Source organism: Pseudorca crassidens, chromosome 12 (assembly GCF_039906515.1).
Source record: "Pseudorca crassidens isolate mPseCra1 chromosome 12, mPseCra1.hap1, whole genome shotgun sequence".
Lineage (NCBI taxonomy): Eukaryota > Metazoa > Chordata > Mammalia > Artiodactyla > Delphinidae > Pseudorca > Pseudorca crassidens.
The window spans coordinates 66,124,275-66,147,847 of NC_090307.1; the positions used below are offsets into that span (position 1 = coordinate 66,124,275).

At 56.5% G+C, this 23,573-nt stretch overlaps 2 protein-coding genes across 5 annotated transcripts in view; one reads left to right on the forward strand and one right to left on the reverse strand.

The window, feature by feature from the left end:
- The window catches only part of PI4KA (phosphatidylinositol 4-kinase alpha), a 95,018-nt gene that overhangs the window by 41,126 nt on the left and 30,319 nt on the right, over window positions 1-23,573 (forward strand). For all 4 annotated transcript variants that reach the window (XR_010933173.1, XM_067699995.1, XM_067699996.1 and 1 more), the window contains 9 exons: window positions 506-638; window positions 1,621-1,716; window positions 2,077-2,260; window positions 2,669-2,772; window positions 4,588-4,756; window positions 6,389-6,439; window positions 21,521-21,629; window positions 21,957-22,093; window positions 22,267-22,400. Coding sequence is in view for 3 of the 4 variants with exons in the window: in XM_067699995.1 (XP_067556096.1) it covers window positions 506-638; window positions 1,621-1,716; window positions 2,077-2,260; window positions 2,669-2,772; window positions 4,588-4,756; window positions 6,389-6,439; window positions 21,521-21,629; window positions 21,957-22,093; window positions 22,267-22,400 (1,117 nt within the window). In the remaining variant the exon portion in view is untranslated. The remainder of the gene's footprint in view (window positions 1-505; window positions 639-1,620; window positions 1,717-2,076; window positions 2,261-2,668; window positions 2,773-4,587; window positions 4,757-6,388; window positions 6,440-21,520; window positions 21,630-21,956; window positions 22,094-22,266; window positions 22,401-23,573) is intronic.
- SERPIND1 (serpin family D member 1) lies at window positions 10,325-20,221 on the reverse strand. The gene is made up of 5 exons (XM_067699998.1): window positions 20,078-20,221; window positions 16,259-17,154; window positions 13,062-13,335; window positions 11,485-11,629; window positions 10,325-11,080 (listed from the first exon to the last, which is right to left on the reverse strand). Exons 2-5 carry the CDS (start codon window positions 17,136-17,138, stop codon window positions 10,889-10,891), a joined length of 1,491 nt encoding a protein of 496 aa, XP_067556099.1. The 5' UTR covers window positions 17,139-17,154; window positions 20,078-20,221; the 3' UTR covers window positions 10,325-10,888.

The window sequence follows — 23,573 nt, forward strand, 5'->3', positions numbered from 1 at the left end:
CTGCCACAGGCCCAGAGCACGGCTGGTGACCAATGTTAATTAAGTACCCTGCTGCGCACTCGGGTGCTGAAGTGGTATCACCATGCTGCCCCCAGTCCCACCAAGGTAGTCCCACCCTTCAGGTGGAGAGACTCTGAGGGCCCTGCTCTCACGCTTGCCCACCCTTCCTGCCTTCCTGCTCTTGAGCTGGATGCCCTCAGGCCATGCCCTTGCCTTTCTGCTGGAGCTGAGCTCCTAGGGGCCAGGACTTCTGAATCATTTCTTAAGACGTTGCTGTTTTATGTATTCATTGCTTTGTAACTTAAGTGTGCTTCCTTGATTTAAACATTTGTTTCATTCTTTCTGTTCTCTGACACTTTGGATTCTGAAATGCTTGGTGAAGTCTTTGTAAAGTGATTGCTTTTATAACTAAAGATGATTACATTTGATTTTGGTTTTGAATTTCAAACACGGGTATGGAAAGTGACAGGCATAACCAGATAGATATTTGAACTTTCACTTCCAGTTGCCGGCAATGATATAAAAATCAGCGTAACCAATGAGCATTCTGAGTCGACCCTGAATGTGGCGTCAGGGAAGAAGAGCCAGCCTTCCATGTACGAGCAGCTGCGGGACATTGCCATCGACAACGTCTGCAGGTGGGCGGCCTCAGGGGGTGAGGGGGACAGGGGCGGGGTGTCAGGCAGAGCCAGAGACATTATTGTTCAGGGAAGCTTCTAAACCTGCACTGGATCCGAAAAGGGAGATTGCTACATGTTAAAGAAAAAAAAAAATTTCCTGCCTTTCTTTTCCTGATCATAAACGTAATAAAAAACAGAGAAAACCTGTGATTTGTAGAAAAGTAGACAGAAAAGAATTATCCCTTAGCCCATCATCCAGAGTGATGACACGTGGTCCTATTTCATCTTGTTTTCCGTGTGATTTTTGGTGTAAATGAGAGGTTTTACATGCCCGAATGTCCCTTCGGCACCAGCTCCATCTGTGTGAACTCTTGCTGTCCACACTTGGGGACCAGATACATTCTGATTTGCAGGAGACGTACCTCTCCTTGTCTGAGTCCTGGCGCCTCGCTCTCTGGGCCATCGGGCTGGAGCCCAGCTACTCTGTCAGACTGTCTTCTCTGACTTTGTGGCCTGGGAGCCAAATGTGTGGGGAGCGAGAGATGCTTGTAAGATTTCATGCTCCTCAGGGCTGTTAGATTTCCCCTTCTCTAGAGCATAAGCATTTCTCCATACTATTAAAACCTCGATATGTAATTTTAACATTCCCTCAGCCACCGTGGGACCATCTGTCTTTCGAATCAGCTATTGTGACTTTTGTTGAGAAACGGAATTTTAAATTGGAATTGGCATGAGTATGACACCCTAAAGGAGACCGTTCTGGGCAAGATAATGAAGTTACTATTTTCAACTGAGATACTTGTCAAAGGGTGAAATCTACAGCTGTTCTTTGAATTCATTCTGTGTAATGATGTTCATTCAGATTTCTGGGGAAAGAGTATTCAGAGCGGGTCTTTAAACCTTGCAGACCCGAGACAGGAAAAACTCAACCAAAATCAAACACAAAATGCTCATCTGGTTATTCTGATGCCTCATTCTGCTTGGCCTCCTCCTTGCTCAGGTGCCTGAAGGCTGGCTTGACTGTGGACGCAGTGATCGTGGAGGCCTTCCTGGCCAGCCTCTCCAACCGGCTCTATATCTCCCAGGAGAGCGACAAGTACGTCCTGTCCTGTCCCGGGGGGTGGGGGTGGGGGCAGCTGGTCCTGTGCAGGCTCATGGGGCCGCTGGCATTTGCACGTCTGTGCCGCTTTCTGGCACGGAATGGCGTCGGGCATTGAGTCTGTCCCGCGATGTCTGCTGAAGCCCACCTTCGAATGTCCACCCTGGACACTGGGGGAAAAGACCTCTGTCTTCCCGCCTGGTGCTGGTGATTGCAGATCCCAGGCTGTCACTTTCAGATGGACGCTTCCTCTGAGAGACTGATGACCCTGGGGTCCAGGTCCTGGCTTCCAGCTTCATTTCCCTGCTGCGTGCTGGAGCACCATTCCCAGGGCGTGTCTGTCCTTCCCTCCCATAGGGATGCTCACCTGATTCCGGACCACACCATCCGAGCCTTGGGCCACATCGCAGTGGCCCTGAGGGACACCCCAAAAGTCATGGAGCCGATCCTGCAGATCCTACAGCAGAAGTTCTGCCAGCCCCCCTCCCCGCTTGACGTGCTCATCATTGACCAGCTTGGCTGCCTGGTCATCACCGGAAACGTAAGCACGGCCGGGAACCCACTCTCCCTGGGCAAGCTTCGCGAAACTCCTTGATTCCCAGGAATGTGAAACTACACATTAAGCTTACCCTGCGGAAGAGTTAAATGCTCCCAACTTTCTTAACACTGAATGGTGAGATTTTTTTCCAAGTAAAGGAGAATAGTGTAATGGTTCCAAGAGTGCCGGAGAAAGAGGTTTAAACTATTTTCTTGCCGATGTTAATAGAATGGAAATGGAACCGATTCCACTCTTGGTGTCTAAGTTGAGGTTTGCATAAACCTTTAGGAAGGGCTGGCCTTGATGCTATTTCAGGCCCCACTGTCCCTGGTCCCCAGTGTGTACCCTCTGGGTGTCCATGGAGGGCGCTTCCAGAGGAGATGTGGTCACGTGTCCCTCACTCTTTTCCAGCAATACATTTACCAGGAGGTGTGGAATCTCTTCCAGCAGATCAGCGTGAAGGCCAGCTCTGTTGTGTACTCTGCCACCAAAGATTACAAGGACCACGGCTACAGGTAAGTCTTCCCAACCTCATTGTTGCTCTCGATCCTTTGAAAATGTGAGATGTGAGAACTTGTCTTTTAAATAAACATCTTTTGTTACAAAAGCACTACATGTTAGAAATACATGTCCCAGGCGGGAATGACCCACACAGGGCCGCCCCTGAGCTAGCATCTCTGAGCTCCTCACCCAGTGGGCACAGCGCCCCGGGTGACCGTGTTCTCACAGAGCAGCACCAGCCTTCCTGCCTGTCATCATCTTAGATGTCAGCATGGTGTCCATCAGGTGGCAGCGCCGCAATCTGTCTGGCCAGCCCTAGGCCGCACATTAGGTAGTTTTCCAGTGTTTCTGCTGGTTGGTGCTGCATACCTGTGTGGTCTCGGATGCTCGCCTCAGGGTGGATTCAGAGGGCAAGGGAGGAGACGTTGACAGCCTTGGGTGTATGATGTTTGCGTGAGTCCTCGCCCTCCCCAGGGATGCCCCAAGGACAAGACGCGTCCTCCTGTGTTTGGAGGATCTCATGGACTTGGTCAGATGAAGTCAGGAGGGCGGTGGGCAGGGCAGAGGTTCTCCTCTCCCCTCCTGACCACTCCACCCAGGGGAGGGGGTGGCAGTGCGGCTGTGTGAACTCAGGACATGCTCATCTTCTCTGTGCCTTAACTTCCTCACCAGCTGTGTGGGTGTATGAGGCTGTGTGTATGCATGTGACAGCTCTCAGCACAATGGCTGCTTCTCTGCCTTCTCACTGCCGCTCCCACGGGAGCGCCAGCCACTGGAACGCAGGAGTGGCCTTAGGGGGCTGCCAGCTCACCTCCCTCTCCTGTCTGTCCGTTCTGGTCTCCGCAGTGACACTGACACACAGACCAAAACCTCTTCCCCTTGCATTTTGCTCCCAGAGCAGCTCCTGCGCCTCCTCGCCCCTCCCCTCCCTGTCTTTCCTTCTGACCTCTGATCCCGCCTCTGCCTCGCTGCTCGGCCCGTGCCATGTACGGAACTTACCAGTTCCTCATCTTCTGCCACATTTCCTTCCTATAGCACTTTCTGACAGTGCCACCCACAGTGACTGGTCTCCCGCCGGAGGAGGCATCCACTGCCATCTGTTTCCCCCCTAGAGATTTGTCTGGGAAGGGGTGCCTTTTGTCCTGGCTGCCGTTGCTCTGTGATTTTGGGGGCAGACAATGTGCTACATGCTTCACAGGGACTGTTTGATTCCCCCACGCCCTGCAAGGAGGGAATTATTATCCTTGTTTACTCAGGAAGAAACTGGGCCTTAAAGACCTGAGCTACTTGGCACAGCCCGGCTGCAGCAGCATCCAGCTGACCTGGCACTCAGAGCCTGGCCGCCCTGCTGGTGTGCAGTGTCAGCTTCCTATTCAGGGTTTACATGGGGTGACAGGGTCGGGGCAGGTCGTCAGGACCACTGAGCACTTCCTGAGTGTCTGGTGTGAGCTGACCCTAACCTCAGCCCCAGGTGGAGGAGGAAGTGTCGTCAGGGTTTCCTGGGTGGTGGTGATGAAGGGAGACTGTAACTGGAGGGGAAGTGGGTACCCTGGAAGTGCCGGGGAGCGACATGCCCGTTCTCAGCTGCGTGGCCGCCCGGGCACTTGAAGGAAGTGTCCCGAGACTGTCAACACGCCCCAACACGCAGGCTCCTGGAAGCTGAGCAGCCCCTGGGCCCCCAACTTGTCTCAGGGGAGGTTGGGGTCTCTTCCGCAGCAGCTGACTTTCCTTCAGGGCTGGTATCCTCTGGTGGCATGTCCCTCGCCGTGGGGGTCTTCGTTCACAGTACTGGGGGCCGGCACTGTGGCCATGTCACTTCTCTCCCACAGGCACTGCTCACTGGCTGTGATCAATGCCCTGGCCAACATCGCGGCCAACATCCAGGACGAGCACCTGGTGGACGAGCTGCTCATGAACCTGCTGGAGCTGTTTGTGCAGCTGGGGCTGGAGGGCAAGCGGGCCAGTGAGAGGGCCAGTGAGAAGGGGCCCGCCCTGAAGGTAGGGCTCAGCCCTGGGCACCGCCTTGAAACCCGTGCTTTCTCCCTTTACCTGGTGCCATCAGGAACGGGGGACTGGTTCCTTCCCAGGGTGCTGGCGGGAGTGAACAGACAGACAAGGGGCTGCCCCTGCAGGCTTAGCGGGACAGGCATGGGAACAAAACAGGGGCGTCGGGTGGTCTCAAGGCCTCTCTGAGGTGGAAGCGAGTGAACAGCAGCCTCGAGTGAAAGTCTCACCTAGGAGCGAGGGGCTGGTGCAAACAGGGCCTGAGACCCTTTGCCCTGCTCAGCCCTGCCTTGCTCCCTGCCACAGCAGGCTAGGCCACTGTTCCTCTTGTCTCCTGAGTGGGGACCAGTTCCCCGTGCCCAGGAGATGGGGGCTTGAGGGTGTTGGGGAGACACCTGGAGCCCAAGGAGGCCGAGGCTGTACCCTGTTGAGGGCTCCAGGGCCCAACTCCCCCACCCCCACCCCCACCACTCTCACTGCATCTCCCGGGCTCAACACTCAGGTGTCCTGCTTCGTTCCTCGGCTGGGGTAGGGGCTCCTTGGGTGCCGAGCTGAGCTTGCCCATGCACCCACCCCCCACCTGCAGTGACAGGCCAGGTGTCTGTGGGGCAGCAGTGGGGGGTGGGGTGGGGTGGAGACTGGCCAACACACTGACCACCAGGAGCTGAGGACAGAAATCAAGAGCTGGGGGGACACCAGCTTAGGACTCTGTCCCCACCCCTGCGCGGCCATGGGGCCTCGGCAAGCTGTCCTGACCCTGTTCATCCCTGAAGATGGAGCAGCCCTGCTGCGGTGGGCAGTCGATGCCCTCATGGTCAACTGAGCAGCTGGGCTTCCCGAGCCGGGCTGCTCCTCATGTGTCTGGCCAGGTGGCTGACTTTTTACTTAGTTTTTTTTTTTTTTTTTGCGGTACGCGGGCCTCTCACTGTTGTGGCCTCTCCCGTTGTGGAGCACAGGCTCCGGACGCGCAGGCTCAGCGGCCATGGCTCACGGGCCCAGCCGCTCCGCAGCATGTGGGATCTTCCTGGACCGGGGCACGAACCCGTGTCCCCTGCATCGGCAGGCAGACTCTCAACCACTGTGCCACCAGGGAAGCCCTACTTAGTTATTTTTAAGTAACCCCCACATTTTCCCAGACTTGGAAAGAATGTGTATTCATTATAGAAAAGATACAGAAACCTATAAATAGTAGAGTAAAAATTTCTCTCCTTAGATCCAATCGTCGTTAACCTTTTGACAGACTTTCTCCTAGGTGTTTTATGCAAATCTATTTATTTTACGTAGTTGGCACTGTGTGAGAGCATACTTTCTTACATTTAACGTTTGATCTGGGCACTTTTTAAGGTGACAGTGCTTTTCAGAGCGCAGTCTCTGTAACAGCTTGTGATATTTGTGCAGAGTTGTCACGGTTTATGTAATCCTTCTCCTGTTTGACATTCAAATTGTTTCCCTCTTTTGCTGTTAAGATGATGCATCTTTATATGTGTTTCTCTGTATATCTTTTTCATTGTTTCGTGTAGATTAAGGAATTTCAGTTTTCATGACACTGTGTCAGGTCTTTTTTTTTTTTCCTTTTCAATGAAAGAAGCGCGGGCTCATCAGTGACTCAGTTCTGTTCTCCTCCAGGCCTCCAGCAGCGCGGGGAACCTGGGCGTCCTCATCCCCGTGATCGCTGTGGTAAGTACCCGCCCATTGGTGTCTCGGACTCAGGTGCGGTGCTCGTGCTGAGTGCTGCCCAGAGACCTGCAGCGAGTTCCCTGAAAGGTGCTGTTCTGAGGCTGCAGGGATCCTGCAGCTGTGGCTGTGTCTTCGATCTTCCGCGACTGCCCCGTGGGCATGTGCCTGCTGTGGCCTTGCTGCCTCGCCCCCTTTCTCCATGCTTGGCCGAACCCCTGGCCAGCTGACCAGGACTCTACTGCCCGTTCCTCGGGTGTCGGGGTCTGACTTAGGTTTTCCCTGAGCTCCCACCCGGCTCAGGTGCCTCTGACTATGGCCTGCAGGTGCTGCTTCCAACCCCTCCCCCCACCCCCAACCCCCCATAGTGAGCCTGGGACCTCTGGTTGGTGCCTGGGCCTTGGGGCTGCAGCCCTTGGTGCCCTGTCGGGGATGGCTCAGGCCTGTCTCTGCCGCAGCACTGCCGCAGTCAAGGGCCGTCCGTCTTGTCCTGTCTCAGCCTGCGGCCACTTCTTCCCAAATGGCCCTTACGGATGTCACTTTTCCCGGCCCAGGCGTTCCCAGCTGCCAGACCTGAGCCAGGCCCGCACCCGGCTTTGTTTCATTGGTGATTCTCGAGCTCCCACTTAGCCTGCCTTCTGCTTAAGCCCCTGCTTCTGCCTCCAGTTCTCCTTCTTCGTTCGAGCATTTACGTGGGTGTCCCCGCATGTGGAGAGGTTGACCTCCGGCTGCATGGTGACCCAGGGGCGTCGAGGCCCGGTGGGCGGTTGGGGAGCCCTCTCCTATCTCTGCAAAGTAGTTTCGGTCTCTGCTTCTGTGGGCATTTGTCATTTGAGTCTGGGGACCGTTGGGAGTCCAGTGTCAGCCGGCCAAGGCGGATGAGAACCGGCAGCTAACTGGCTTATCATCCCTGGCTCTGATAGTGAGACTGATAGTCGCGGACTATGTCTGGGGTGGGGGGGTGGGGTTCCGTCTCGGGCCACCCCCACCCTCTGCCTGTCCCCTCCTCCCTCCCCCGAAGGTGGCTGACTCAGCGGGGCTCCAGGACAGCATCTCTCCCCAAGCGTGCTGCAGGGTTGGAGCTTGGGCTTGCCTCATGCCTCCCACTTTCCCCGGGAGCCCTCCTACCTCTCCCTGCGGTCAGGGCCCCCACAGCCCCTCGAGGGCCTGTGGGTTGCTGGGACCCTGCCGGTTTACACCAGCACCCACAGGTCGGTTTCTAAAGACGTCATGGTTGACGTCGACTCGTGCACAGTGCATTGAGAAGCGCCACGAGGACACTTTGTTGGCCTGGAGGGAAGGGCGAGGGGCATGAAGTCCTTGGCCCGTGGAGGGCTCCATGGAGAGCAGGTTTGGTAGACAGGGAGCACGCCCGGGGGGCCTCTCAAGTTAACGAGTTCTGGGATATTTGAGCCCCACAGTTCTCTGACCCGTGTGTATGCCTGTGAGCTTGTAAGTGTGCTTGGCGGTTGTTGTTTGGAGTTTAATAAATGCATGGAAGAAGTCTATAGGGGACACTTCGCACTTTGGGGGAGCGATGACTTGTAGGTTTGGTTGGGGGCACACCAGTTTTAGGGTCACTGGGGCCGGAGTTGGACTCCTGGCCCTGCATGTGGGGTCCTGGGAGAGTGTCCCAGTCTCTCCGCACCTGCTCTGCCAGCAGAGTGTCTCAAAAAGATGGGGTGACTTGCTGTGGGGCTGGCGCGTCAGGGCAGGTAGATATGTTAGCAGTGATAGGCTAGCACATGCTCACCTGAAACACCCGTGTCTCCTCCAATACGGTGACCTTTACATGAACGGAATAAGTATCGTCGTGTCAACAAGTTAATGGTTATATTGTGGAGGAGAAAACAAATATTTGATTCTGTTGCTCAACACAGAGCCCAGATGCCATGGTTCTTGCCTCTGCTCTCTGGTTCTAGCCCTCACCCTAACCCTGGACCTTCTGGGAGAAACTAACTTCCATAGTTTTTTTGTTTGTTTGCTTGAACGTTTTATACTTAAAAAAAAATTTTTTTTTAATTTTTAATTTTAAAGAAAAAGATACTCTGTTTTGGATTTTTCGATGACACAGTGTCTTCAGTGACTTAGTTGAGTGGACGTGGCAGTGGGTCTGGGCAGGAAGCATGGGTTTCTGCCCTAATGCAGCTGTTCCCTTATCAGTGATCTTGGGAGCCTGGGGTGGGGGCACCAGCTCACATGGCCTCCGAGGCTCCTTCCTGCCTGCGTTTGGTGGTCTTTGTCCTGTGACTCTGTGATGCTCTTCAGAAATGTCACTGATTCCATTGCTTGAACCTATAGCTGGAGACATAGTTGCCCTGCTGTCACAAAGCGTGGAAAATGTCCATGCACTCCACTCGGCCGGGCACCCGGGCCACTTGCAGCTTGTGTGGCCTTGGACAGGTTATTCTCTTGGTGCCTGTAAAAGGATGTTTGGGGACTAACACTTTCAGTCATAGACCTGTGTGAAAGCTGCTCCCTCTTCCTCGTAGAGATGGTGTCTGTCCTCAAGGGTTTGTACTTCACCTCAGGAAGGGAAGGGGGAGGGGCCCAGGTAGGCCCCCAGTTAGGGACCCCTGGGCTGGAAGTGGTAACCCAGGCACTGACCTGAACCCCTTCGAGACAGTAACCCACTTCATCCTCACAACAGCCTGCAAGATAGGGACTGTGTTATCCCTGTTTCACAGACAGGAGACTGAGGCACAGAACTTGCCTCAAAGTGCCAGAGGCGGGAGTGGAACCCAGGCAGCCTGGCGCAGGCCTGTGCTCTGGGTTCATATCTGCTGCATGGAGGCACCTCGTTTCTGAAGGGGGCCCAAGGGCATTCTGAGCAGATTGAGGGGCTGGAGCTCTCTGACCCTTGGGAGTCGAAGAGGAGCCTGGGCCACGTGTCTTCATGCCTTCTGGGTGGGGGATGTGGGGAAGGGCTGAAGGTGGAGTCTTGAGATGCACATGGGGGTGTGGGGGAGGAGCCAGAGGAACCAGCAGCAAGACCAGAAGTGTCAGACAAGCCCAGGGGAGGACAGTGTTGACTCAGAATAGAGGAGGACTTGGAGAGGGTGGTCAGCAAGCCCAGGTTCCCTGCGAGGGCAAGAGGGATGACAGGGAAAGGCCCCCCTGCCCTGGGTGGCAGACACTGGACGGGCCCTGACTCAGGCAGTGGGGAGGGGGCAGGGGGAGAGGGTGAGGGGTGAAAGCAGGGCCGGGGTGGGACTCAGGCCTGTGGCTGAGCGCGCCTCCTCTGTAACAGTGGAAGCCCCAGGTTGGTGTGAGGATGGGGATAACCCAGCCTCCACATCGGGGAGCATTCTTGCACCCCTTTGCTGCCTGTGACTGTGTCAGTCTCGCTGGGTCAGAAGCCCTCTGTGGAGTCAGGCCAACCAGGCTTCGACCCCAGCCCACTGCCCACTGCAGGCCCGTGGGATCCCAGTCTGACGGCCACACGCGTGGCAGTTGTGAAGCCCCCGGCGCTGTCCCCCGCCCCACACTGCGGAGGCCTTGCGCTCTTCTTCCTGAGCAGCCTGTGTGGATTCCACTGGTCTTGCCCCGGAATCAAGGGTCCAGAAATATAGTCCTCGGATGTCACCCGTTTTCTCGAACCAGACGCACCACAGGCACGTCTGAGGGTCTCCCTGTGTCTGGGGATGGAAGCTGAAGTGTGTGCGGCACATACAGACTGGTGTTTCCGGAGCCCCCAGGCAGCTCCATCCACGCCCCCCCCCCCCCCGCCCCCAGGATGCAGCAGCACTGCCACATCCGAGCCCGAGGACGTGCCTGCTCTGGGTCACTTTTGGGCACTCAGGTCACTCTGTCGATGTCTAGCACTGCTGGGGTGTCAACTATTTTGAATGTGGCCTTTTTTAGTTATTTGACCTTATAAAAGTAGAATTATACCCAGTAAAAGTGGCAATATTTATTTATCTCTAGGGTGGAAGGCATGGCTACGGGTACATGCCATCCTCTGGGCGGCCGTGAGGTGAAAGCAGGTGCAGAGACATTTAGCCTCAATTCAAGAGGTTGGGCCTTGAGAGGACTGAGCCGGAGGCCAGGGCACCCTGGGCCTTGGGGAGGGGGCTCGCTGTCAGCACTCTGGGGAGGGGGCAGCTCCTGCCCATGTTCCCTGTCAGGTGGGAAGCCCTGGGGGGGAAAGGCTTTGGGTGACAGAGTGGAGGAGGGGGGATGCTGGGCCCGGGGAGGGGTTTGCTGTGAGAGGTGAAGGGAGTTGGTCTGTCTGGCGCCAACATCCTCTAGGAGACAGCTGCCGCGCTGCAGCTGCGGTGACCTCTGGGCTGTGCAGCCCTGATGGTGGCAAGCATCGCGGTCCTTCGTCCATGTCTCCCAGAAAGGTGGCCTGAGCCACGGGGTCACCGCCCGAGCTCCTCGTGGTCGTTGTTGGAAGGGAAATGGAATTGCGGTTGCCCCAGAGCACTCGAGACGCCCCGGCCTCCACCGCTAAGACCTGGTGGGGTTGGCGACCCGGCCCAGGAAGAGCAGGCAGCCCGTGCGGTGCTCATACACAAGGAAAAGGAAGGGCCGGTCGACGCTGAAGCGGACCTGGGTGGACAATGGCATGAACCCCACAGTGGTCACGGCCGCGGCCTGCGTACCCTCCTCGTCCACCATGATGGTGCCTTGGTGCTTGAACTGTGTCAGGACAAAAGGGAAGCTATCAGATAGCGGTGGTCACTCACAGACGGGCAAGGGGGGGTAGTCTCGTGTTCTTCAGGGAAGGGACCAAGCGAGCGCAGGGGAGGCATCGACGTGGCTGGGCAGGATGGCCCTTGGGACTCAGTCCTCACGCATCAGCTGAGTGTGGTGTGAATGGTGCCACCTTGGCACTGTGCACCATGGCCACTCAGGGCTGCCCACAGCGCTCTGCGGGCAGGACCGTGACCCTAGAACCCCCTGCTCATGCTCTGGGGCCTCTGCCATAGTAGGCCTGCTGGGCCGGGGTGCTCCTGGGCACCTGCCTTCTCTCTGGTATCAGCAGGGGCTCCAAGGGGGGCAGACCTGGGGCGGGATGGGGATGGGCAGAGGACGGGCATTACCAGGTCGATGACAATCCTCTGGTCCGAGATCCCCGTCATATTGCTGTTCCTGTCGAACAGCGCTGTGACCCCCAGGGACCGCAGGGCCTCCACCAGGTTGTAGTCCTTTTCTAGCTTGAACTTGGGCAGGAGTACTTCCCGTGTCCTGGTAGGGAAGAGAAGGGCTGGTTCTACTAACTGCAAGTTGCAGAGGAATCACGTTTCCCCTTAAACGTCCATAAACACACACACCCGCCTCCAGTCCGTGTACCACAGGATTGACACAACACTTCTTAAAATGCATATCCTCGTCCTGCCAGTGGAGGATTTTGGAAAGACCATCCCATTGTAATCCCAGCACTCAGAATTGAGGCATGGTTACTGCTGTGCAGTCATGTCCTCGGTACTGTATGGTTTGTGTCCTACCAGCCAGGGGGCAGAGCTGTTACTGGCTTATGGCTCAGACATCTGACATCATTCTCTCACTTGGGTCCCTGCTTTCAGGCATTTGGTATTTTACTGTTTAAGGAGCTGAAGTGCAGGTCAGTGCACTTAAAAACAGAGTGCTTTCTGTACCAGCCAGTGCTAGCGTTCTCCATCCTTGACGGCGCTTGTGGGGCTAAGACGCCAGACGCGCCCCCTTCTCAGGAGCTTCCTTCCCTCTTGGTGCGCCAGGACCCCATACGTGAAGCAGCAAAGCGTAAAGACCGCCTGTTAGCGTCCGAGTGACAAGAACAGGCCTAACCACTGGGCCATCCTGGAGGAGGGGGAACAAGATCTGGGGGCCCTGAGCAGGGCCTGCTGGAGGGAGTGCAGGACTCTGGGCAGGAGGGCAGGGGAGAGCAGAGCAGCGTGTGGGCCAGGCTGGGCAGCGAGCGGGCTGCATCCTGTGGGTGGGGATCCACAGAGAGTTCACAGGAAGAGGGAGGTGGGGATGCTGCCTGGTGGCTGGTGGCAGGTAGACGGAGCATGGGACGGCAGGCTGGTCAGGCCCCCGCTGGCTCAGGGTGAAGGTCGTGGGCAGTGAGGTTAGGAAGGAGGCTGGTACGGAACAGGTTTTAAGGAGAAAATGACAGGGCTTGATGCCTGCCCAGCTGCCTGGACAGACCTGCCCCTAAGAGCCTGCCTGTCCCTCAGTTGCATTTCCTTGTATCCTGGTCCTGAAAGGAGGCCCAGACCAGGTTCAGCTGTTAACTCGGGCCTGGCGGGATCCAGGAAGACAGGGAGGTGACGTGTGCGTCCTTCCTGCGCTGATCCAGCAGCGCAACCTGTGGTCCTGACTGTGAGATGGTAAGTGACGCCCTGAGGGGATTTGGAGGACCTCGAGGCTTCTCAAACTGGGTTGGGGGCTTGTCTTGGTTCTAGGCCCACAGCAAGTGACCCCAGGGGCTCAGGGCAAGTGTGTGGCACAGCCGGGTTGCTCCTGCCCCCACATCACAGAGTACAGGTGCATTTCTCACCAACGCTCTCTGGTCTCCTCTCACCGAGCGGAAAGTTCGGGCTGAAGTCACAGCGGCCCATGGGGCACATGCCCCTTTCCCTAAAGTGACTGCAGCCCCAGCATCCTTGGGCCCCCAGTCCCCTGGCCCCAGAGGCACCTGTTTGTCATGCTCTTCTGCCATCTCTCCACCACTTGGGGCTTCAGCTGGGCCTCGAGGGTCTTCATCCCGGACAGCTTGTGCGGGACCACCACCAGCATGCTGATGCCCCCCATGTACTCCAGCCGCAGGACATCGCAGTCCAGCTCCTGGTCGCTTGCCGCCAGGAAGGACCCCTTGGTCTGCATCATGGGGACTTTGACCACCTCTCGCTCATTCAGCCGGAAGTTGTGGTTGTGTGTCATTTCCGCTGGGAATTTGTTCACCCAGGACCCTGTGAGGTCAGCAGGAATGGGCTTTTGTTTAAATGCTTTCTTAGAGAGTTTGTTCAAACAGTCTGCATGGCCCACCCCCACCGTATGAACCCACAGGTCTGGTTTGGGCCAGGAGTTTAAGTTTCTCACTGGTTCCCAGGCAATACTGATGCTGCTGGTCTGGGGACCACACTGAGACCAGTGTGCCAGACCAGTGTGCTGGTCTGGCCCGCCCGCCACACTGAGAATCACTGTTTTAGAGGCTTCTCGTAGGAAGCGGATGAGGGCAGATGGGGTGAATAGACCAGGTGAATGCTGGGTTAGATCCTGACATTAAATAGCACATCACTTGCCTTGCCTGGGCCTCTGCATGTCTCTCTGTTAGATGAGGGCCCTGAGCTCCCATCAGCTCTGTGAGGACTGGCTGGATGCCTGGGGAGGCAGCACTGCCATTGCCACCTTCACTTTGGATATCGGGGCAGCTTTGTGTGCCCGAGTGGGAACATGTCTTTGTGGCTCTAAGATGCTAGTAACTGGAAGTGAGGGCTGCCCGCCCACTGGTGAGACTGGTCATGTGCCAGGCCTCCTCCAGCCCCTTCCTGTGCTACCTCGTCTCCTAGCAACTGTGAGGGGTGGGGCTTTAACCACCCCCATCTCACAGATGAGCAAGCCGAGGGGAGAAGCCAAGTGACCTGTTCAAGGTTTCCAGCTGGTGGGTGGGGCACAGGGGGTCAGAAAAGCAGGAGGTTCCTGGGGGAGGCGTAACAGCAGTGCCCGCCCGCCTCTGGTCTGGGTCCAGGGCTGCTCAGCCCCGTGAGGCAGGCATCTAAGCAGCTCTCTGCAGGGGGCCACCCTGTGCATGGTGGGTGTGAGCGGTGTCCCTGGCCTCTCCCCTCCCCCAGATTGTGCCATTTGCCCTGGGGGAGACCCCCTTTCCCCTGGGCTCCAGCCATGGCTTTCCCAGGTTTGCTGCAGCCACCCCGCCTCTCCCGGGTTCTCTCCTTCCTTTGCTCTTGAGGCCTAACCTCTGTTTTCACTGTGTTTTACAGAGTGCTCGTAACATTTGAAATTAAAATCAAAGTAGTGACAGAGATTTGGGAGCTAGAGCTAAGAGTTACACATCCATACTCTGTTGTGATATGCACCCGTGAGAGCTGGTGCTGCTGGCGTTTCACCTCTCTGACTCCCAGCCCTGATCCAGCAAGCCTTCCGGTGTGTGGGCAAGGATTCATGTGCCCTGCTGCCACGTTTGCCGTCCTCGTGACCCTGGTTCCCATGTTGGGACGTGTCCCTGCCTGCTCTGAATACTGACTGCGCTGAGGCAGAGGCTCTGGAAGTCGCCATGCCCACAGGCTGGCAGGGCTGAGGGCTGAGGGCCTTGGTGCCACCCAGGGGTCTCCCACTCACTGTCAAAGTCACCCCTGAACACGGGAAATTGCTTTCAAGTGTCACTGGCAACATCAAACCCACTGAGCATGTAACAGTGGGACTTGCGAGGCCACATGGATAGGGGAGTGAGAGCAGGGCTGACCTCCAGTTTTCATTCCCAAACCTGTCCCGCCAGCCAGGGATGAAAGGACATGTGTGTGTTCACTGAGCATGTCCCGTGTGCCTGTCACGGGCTTGTTGGAGCCTCGGCCTGGACCTGCCCACGGCGAGGCTGGCGTTGTGCCTGGCGTCGGGGGAGCCAGGGGTCTGGCTCAGCCTCTGAACCCTTCCTCCTGTCTTGGCTCCCTCCCCCTGCTTTGCCCTTTGGCAGCATTCCGCACAGCCGCTGGGGGCCTCGGCTTGGGCACGGAGTGCTCTGGCCCCACTGCCCCTCAGCCACTTCCAGGAGAGGGGCTCCCTGGACCCCGCTGTAAACCGTGCTGGAGCTGACCAACCAGGGAACGTGGCCTCCCGGGACTGACCTGGCCGGTGCCCACTAGTCCTTGGTGGCAGAGGGGAGAGTGGTTGCGTGTCACCGCACTAGTGTGCAGTGACCCCACTCCTCATGTCTGCCCTCGGCTTGCTGGGCAGGTGGAGGGCAGTAGAGGTTTCTCCTGGCTCAGGTCTCACCAGGGCTTTTTTTTTTTTTTTTTGCGGTACGCGGGCCTCTCACTGTTGCGGCCTCTCCCATTGCGGAGCACAGGCTCCGGACACGCAGGCTCAGCGGCCATGGCTCACGGGCCCAGCTGCTCCGTAGCATGTGGGATCTTCCTGGACCGGGGCACGAACCCGTGTCCCCTGCATCGGCAGGCAGACTCTCAACCACTGCGCCACCAGGGAAGCCCCATCACCAGAGCATTTTAAAAGCGAGGCCTGGTATTTACAGACCCGTGCCCATTTATCTCTAGAGTCCCGGGGCTGTGTGTGTGTGTGTGTCTGTGTGTGTGTGTGCGCGCGCGCGCGTGTGGGTGGTTGGCGGTGGGGGAGGGGTCCTCCTTAGGAAGTGCCTCGGTGCTTGGTGCTGGCCTGGAACAGTTGCTCTAGACATAAGGGTTGATTTCCCCGCTCCCACCTGCCTGGAAAGGAGTGGGGGTGTGAATGTCAGTTACTCAGGGTGAACCTGTCTTCAGCCTTTTGTCCATTGAGAAGGGAAACGAAAAAGCTCAGATCCAGGTTGACCTGATGCTAGAAAGGTTTTTGCATTATTCTGATCTAACAGAGGCTGGAGCTTGGCTCTGCCCCTTACTGCCATCTCCCCAGAGCAGCATTTTAATTCCCTGTCTGTAAAATGGAGACACTCATAACAGTGGCGGTCTCTCAAGGCTGTGGCGAGGCGTAAAGCGTAGGGTTTCTAAGGGTCAGCTGTGCTGTCACCTCATCAGGACCTTCCCTGTCCCTGCGAGCTGACCCCGTGTCTGGGTTTCCCAGGGGAATGGAGGTAGAGTCTGCAGTTCGGCCCACCTGTGAGCTGAGAGCGCCCACGCGTCTGCCCTGAGAAATGTCGCCACCTCTTACCTTTAAAGTAGATGCAGTTCAGGAGCATCATCTGAGTCGCGGGGTCCACGTCCTCCAGCACGTCTCTTATGAGGCCCTTGGTGAGCCGCGAGATGTGCTGGTTGGTTTGGGAGATGAAGGCGGGATCAGAGAAGTCAGCCGCCCGGACCTCGGCAAAGTAGTACTGTCGGACCTTGGCTCTGAAGTCGTCCAGGACTTGAACTTGCTTCTGAATGTACAGGTCACTGACGGACCGCAGCGTGTACCCGAAATTCCTCCGGAAGAGGCGGTGGGTCAGCTTCCGGAACAGGTTGTGGACAGTGCCCAGCTCGTATGTGGTGCTGGCGTTGATGAAGTCGGTGAAGCGCAGGGCAGCGTGTACCTGCTCGTGGGTGTCTCCCCGCAGGCCCAGGGAGAGCATGGCCATGGCTGTGGACACACCTATGGGCGCCAGGAAGACATTGTCTGAGGCACCGACCCGCTCCTTCAGCGCCCGGTAGAGGTCTAAGGCGAACTTGGCGTTGAGGAGGTTGAGCCGCTGGATGCGGCTCTTGCCCGGGAAGAGCTGGAGCACGCTGCCGGCGCCAGTCCCAGGGTCCACGGGCGAGACTGCGTCCACGACGTCGATGTAGTCGTCATCCTCCCCGAAGATCTTCTCCAGGTCCAGGTAGTCCTCGTCCTCTTCCCCATCCACGATCCACTCGTTGGTGACTGTGTTCTCCTTGTGGAAGTCGGCAGGCAGGAGGGGTCTGCTCAGGTTTCCACTCTTCAGCTGCCCCCACCGGGGGTCCACAGACTCGGGGTCTCCCCCTCCGCTATCAAGCTGACCCCGAGGGCCGAGTTTCCCACACACGGATGCCAGGAGGAGGGACACCACGAGAGAGTGCAGCAGGTGCTGCATTCTGGCGGAGCTGGAGCTGGAGGGAGAGCAGGACGTGGTGAGGGCAGCCTGGCAGACTGCCCCCTCCCCGCCCCACACACTCACACACACACCTCTGCAGGCCCCCGGCCACGACCCAGGAGGGGCCCCATGGGTGCCAGTCTCTAACCATTTTAGGATCTGCTGAAGATAAAACAGACGCCTGACATTTTATGTGGCTTCATGAACCTGCCTGGAGGACCCCTGGGCCCAGATCAGAACCCCTTGTTGAAAGTGTGCAGAACCATAGGGCTCAGGGGCCCCAGGGAGTTTCCTTTTCATTCATTCACTGAACTTTGTGTCCCTTCCTCAAATGACATATTGGGTGGGCCCTGGAGGCACACAGGTACCCCAGCCGGATGGGGGCCCATGTGCAGTAAAGCACGGCTCACAAGGACACTGCCAGGTGGGGGGCGGGGGGGGCGCCAGGCAGGCTGAGGCTCCTCCTCCTGTGCTAGCAGTTATTTGGGGTGGTTTAATCTGTGTGATTTGGACTGTGTCTGCAGTGCAGGGATCACCTGGGGACCCAGTGGACATGGTAGGTGCCAGTCTTCCTGCAGCCATGAGGGATGAGGGTACAACTCGCTGCAGGTGTACGTTTTCTCCTTGTGTCTGTCAGTCGGCTCCCACTGCTGTCAGGAGGGACTAGAGCTCTCCCACTGAAGTGTTTCTGGCTGGGGTTACAAATAGTCTCACCAGGTGTATAGGGTCTAGGTGAGGGTGCTGTCAGAAAGCTCTTACTGAAGGCCTGAGGGGCGCTCTTTCTATATAAGTAAACAAGGCACGTTTTTAACAGATACTGTGGGATGAGCCATCTGTCTCCCATCCCTCCCTCTGTTACGTCAGTTTGGCTGCTAGACGGCTTTGTCCTTCTCTTGCTTCCTTCCTGGTTGTGAATTGCATCCTGGGAAATGAGCTATTATTCGATGCTTCTGTGTGTCCAGGACAGTGACAGCAGGTGTTTATACTGCTGCTCAGTCATGCAGGATCCCAGCATCCCTTCTAATCACCTCAGAAAGAGGAGAGTGTCTTGTCAGGTTTGTCATGTGTGTGACCATCTGGTACGTTTTTGAGGACCAGAATGTCTGCTTCCCCTCCAGGCCAGGTAAGAATCACTGGCTCCTGTTAGGTAAATATTGGGACTTGTTAGGCCTGAAGATGGTGTGCTGGCAATGGCGGTGACTCTCAGCGGAGCCTCTTCTGGGTGCCGGTGCTGGACCAGGGGCTTTGGTGACTCAGCTCCCCGCGCAGAGCATTGTGCGTTTTGGGGGTGCTGAGCCTGCCTGAGTGTGCCAGTGACTAGATTAGACCCTGGTTAGTGGAGCCCTTCCCTGTGTCCAGGGCTCTGCCCGTTTGGCCTGGAGTGCCAGCACCATTGTCCCTGCCCCAGTCCCCACCTCGGCTCTTCCCTGCAGCACTCTTAACACAGTCAGCTTGCACAGTCCTCTAATCACGACATTTTGGAGAGGGAAAGTCACATGGTTTCTGACTTAAAACTGTCTGTTGTCTTTTCCTGTTCCCTTCCCTCCCCCCAGCCCGTAGCCGAGGCTGCCACACACGTTGCCTGCACTCAGGACACAGTGTCTAATGTGTGTGGCTGCCGGCGGAACCGGGCCCAGGTTCTGAGTAGAATTGGGCGTGGGTATTGATGGCAAGACACTGAAAAAGTGAGAAAAGAAGAGGTCTTCTTGCTAGGCTACACTTGAAAGTATCCTTCTTAGGTTAAAATAAGCTTTAAGGGCTTCCCTGGTGGCGCAGTGGTTGAGAGTCCGCCTGCTGATGCAGGGGACATGGGTTCGTGCCCTGGTCCGGGAAGATCCCACATGCCACGGAGCGGCTGGGCCCGTGAGCCATGGCCGCTGAGCTTGCGCTTCCGGAGCCTGTGCTCCGCAACGGGAGAGGCCACAACAGTGAGAGGCCCGCATACCGCAAAACAAAAAAAAAAAAAAATAATAAGCTTTAAAAAACCCAACTTGAATAAACAAGAGTTCAGGAAAAGGAATCTGAGACCAGATAGGGAGGCAGAGGTTGAAAACATTCGTGTCTTTTTGCTCCTGTATTCAGATAGTACATGTGGAAGCTTCTTGTACTTCTTCCTATTCCTGTATTACACGATGAAAAGCCCAAAACACTTTGCATTATGCTCTCATCAGAGGAAGCAGAAGGTATCTCATAATATATCTCATTTTATGTGGTAAAAAATTAGGTACCTGAAAGGTAAATCTTCCTGTTGTTTTGCCATTTAGTATCACAAGAGTTAAAGAAGATACTTTAAAATTATCACTAGGTTGTGTTTAAATCCAGATTACTATCTTTGAAGAGAAGCAGTATTTTTTAAAGGAAAATCATTCAAAAGTTTGTTTTTATGGGCATTTCCTATGGCGCCTTCTCAGGCTGGCTGCGTGGAGCGGGGCTGGGCTTTGTGGTCCCTCGTCCCTCCTGGCTGCTGTCTCCCGGCCCAGACGGAGAGGGGGTAATGGAGCTGTGGACAGTCTTCAGGTTGAAATAACTTCAGGCTCACAAACGAGTTGAAAGCACAGCACAGAGAACACCCACCCTGTACCCGCGTCTCCAGACTCGCCAGGTCTCTCTACGTACGTGTGTGTGCGCGTGTATGACACACGTCATTTTTCTGAACCATTTGTGATGCCCCAGAAGTAGGGTGCCCGCCCACAGCCCCCAGCACCATTCCCAGTTCAGGTCCTTAACCTAGCGCAGTCCCTCCTCCCCGGTTGGCTGACAGTCCCACTAGTGTAACTGACAGAATGTTATCATAGGCAGCTTAACAAAACCTCTTACCCTTTCTAAGATGGTGTAGAGAGCGTTTGAATGTAGTTGGATAGGGAAGCAAACCAGTTACCCATCTCTAACCACCTCAAATAAGAATTCATAATCGGCAGAAACGTTAGAAATCTACTCACCTCTGTGCTGCTGAGAACTGACTTTGCAGGGGCAGAATCGGCCAAAGTCACCAGCAGGCTTCAGTGTGACCTTTGGTGCCGGACTGCTGTCGTGTTTTCCAAAGTAAATACATCCCAGATCAAACACCGCTCAACTAGCTTTGTCAGCACAAAGCTCTCGTTGTGTCTTTGGTCACCGCCGAGTGGCTTGTGACTCCCAGTGTTTGGAGGCCTGACCGTCTCTGTGTGGATGAGCTTACAGGAGCAGCCAGGACACTCTGCGGCCCAGGGCTTGGTTGCGTCGGGGGCGGCGGCTCAGATGCTCCCCTGGACATGGGAGGGCCCCTCTCATGTCTTCTAGCTCCGAGTTCTTCCTCTAAGTGATCGCAGCTCCCGACCTCATCCTGGGCTCTGGGGTGACGTGCCTGCTAGGCAAGGTGTCCCCACCCTCCTGTGAGCTGTCCCTCCGTGGACAGTGGAGGGGAGGGTGCAGGTAGAGACTCAGAGCACAAGGAGACCCTGGCCCGGACCTGTCTGCCATCTGCAGGACATGCAGCCCCGCTTTGCTGTCTGTTGTGGGATAGCCAGGGCCGTACTGTGGTGCTTCCCATGCTCACATCCACTCAGGTGTTTGCAGGGGGCCGTGGCACCGTGATCATTTCTATTTTTAGTTTGTGGTGGTTTTTTGGGGGGTTTTTTTGGTCACGCTGCACTATTTACAGGATCTTAGTTCCCTGACCAGGAATCGAACCTGGGCCCTGGCAGGAGGCAAACCCTGGCCAGCACCTAGCCCATACTTGGCACTCATAGATCATAAGCATTTGGACCGCTGAGCACCCCTCGCTGCAGGTTGGTTAGCGCTGTGTGGGGGCTCGACCTCTGCTGGGGACTCTGGAGGGTCCACCTGTCCACCAGGTGTTGTGCACACGTAACCGTTTTCCATACCCAAGGCGCCTTCCCCTGCCACGCACTGGGTGGGACACCATGGGGACAGGGATGCAGGGACTCCAGCCTCACCCCTGCCCCCGAGCACTCTGCTTTTACCTGCCTCACACCCTGCGGTTCTGCCCAAGGTCACTGCCCCACCCGCCATGGTTCCGGCCCTTGGGCCTGGTGCTCCTGTGGCCAGGCGGCTGCTCCCTGTTTCCTGCCCGTCTGTGAACACCAAGCGCCCCATCCCTGGGTCCCCAGGAACTCTGGGATGCTGCTTGCCTGCCTCCCGACGAGGCCAAAGGGCTTTTCCCTCCCAGTGCAGAGCCCGCCCCGCATACAAGAGGCTCAGGAGCATTTCTGGGCGAGCTCTCTGAGGGCTGCTGGTTACTGTGCCCTGTGCCTTCTCCTGCCCAGTCTGACTGACCTGTTCTCTGAGAAGAAGCCTGGAGAATGGATCTCGAGCTTACGCCTGTAGGTGTCAGGTTCATATGCAGGTAACCAGCTTCTCTCCCTCTCTCCTCGGCCCATCAGCTCACCCGGCGGTTGCTGCCCATCAAAGAAGCGAAGCCGCGGTTGCAGAAGCTCTTCCGGGATTTCTGGCTCTATTCTGTGCTGATGGGATTTGCCGTGGAGGGGTCAGGTAGGGGACGTTTGCTGCCCCAGGGAGGACAGTGCAGAGTAAGGACCAAGATGCGAAAGGGCCCGACTAATGGTGCCTGTGCCCACGCACAAGACAGGCCCAGTGCGGCTGCCGCCTCCTCAGGGAACACTTCCCGAAGTCGTTTAGGGTTCTGGGAACACCACATACCTTAGGGAAACCTGCTCCCATTAGGAAACACACTCGTTTCTATGCCACATTTTTGGGACAGTGGCTCAACCAGAGGACCCACGACTCCAGAAGCTCAGCGTGGGCCCCGCCAGAGCTCTTCTCGAGCCAGGAGGCACCTCAGCCCATGCTCTCTTGCAGGACTCTGGCCAGAAGAGTGGTACGAGGGCGTCTGTGAAATAGCCACCAAGTCCCCCCTGCTCACCTTTCCCAGCAAAGAGCCCCTGCGGTCTGTCCTTCAGTACAACTCAGCCATGAAGAACGACACAGTCACCCCCGTAAGGATGCCTGCCTGCCAAAGACGGGTGGTACCGGGCAGGGTTTCGGGAAGCCCTCTGGGACAGTGAGGGCCAGTCTTGCATGTCTGGTTCACGGGCACGGCCCCGGGGTTTGCATCTGGGGGAGCAGCCACGCCCTCCCGTGCCCAAGCAGTCCTGGCATTTGTCCCTAGGCCGAGCTGAGCGAGCTCCGTAGCACCATCATCAACCTGCTGGACCCGGCCCCCGAGGTGTCCGCCCTCATCAACAAGCTGGACTTCGCCATGTCCACCTACCTTCTGTCCGTTTACCGGCTGGAATACATGAGGTACGTGAGCTTCGCCACCCGTACCCCCGATTGAGCTGGTCTTACGCTTGTGTTCCTTCCAGGCTTGGGCTTTTCTCAGTTCCTCCTAACAAGTAAGCTGTCTTAGAAAAACCACCCCCAACCCCTTCTGCTCTTCTCCTGTGCTTGTCCTTCCTGATCACTGGATGCCACGTGTAGTAACACACCAGGGGTCTGACGCTGGTGCCACCTCCCCAAGGGAACAGGTTCTGAGCTGTCACCAGAGCTGCCACAAACTCAGTGCACTTGATGGGTTGGAGCCTCGGCCGGGAACCAGCCCTCTCTGAGACGCTCTAGGGCACCCCCCAGGCTGGTTCCAGGACCACATTGGAGGACAGACAGCAAATGGGAAGTGGGGGGCTGCTCCAAACAGTCCTCTGGGGCACCTGACACTCAGGACGCCTCTGCAACCACAGGGAGCTGACAGCTAGAAGCACTAACATGGATGGAGCACCGGCCCCACAGGCGCTGCACGAGCTCCATGCGCTGACAGGCCCCCCCAGCAAGCCCACAAGGTGGGCAGTGTACACCCTACTTCACAGGAGGGAACCAGGGCCCAGGCGCTCAAAGAAGCTGCCCAAGGTCACGGTCCCTGATTTGGCCTGAGACCGACATCGTCTCCAGGGCAGTGCCTGCTGCCTCCCTGTAAAGGGAGACTGGAAGCAGTAGCAGGACGTCCAGAGCCCAGCCGCCCACCCTGTGGACCCGCTGTGGGGGGCTGCAGGAGGACATTTGTTTAGGTAACAAGACAGGTGCAGTTAGATACAGAATAAGGTCTTTCTCAAACCACTTAAAACAGAAAGTATTGATTCTTAAAGCGAGGGATGTTTGGACAACGCCACTATTTTATTTAACCTTTATTTGGTGCCGCGAGACCCTCCGGTAGATTGGATCTTGCTTGGAAGCTTGACATATAAACCAGATGGAAGCTGTTTTGGGTGAGTGGGAGTGAGTCCTCCCACCCTCAGTCCTCTCCTCCCGGCAGTCCCAGAGTCCCCGCAGCCAAGGGAGCTTTGAATTTTCTTTTTTCGTTACACATTTTTTTTCAGTTGTATAAGTAATAGGAGAACATTATACAAAACCGTGGAAATAGTTGAGGGAAGAAACCCACTCTGCTCACTAGCACCATCCGTAGTGGTTAGTATCGTTCCTTCT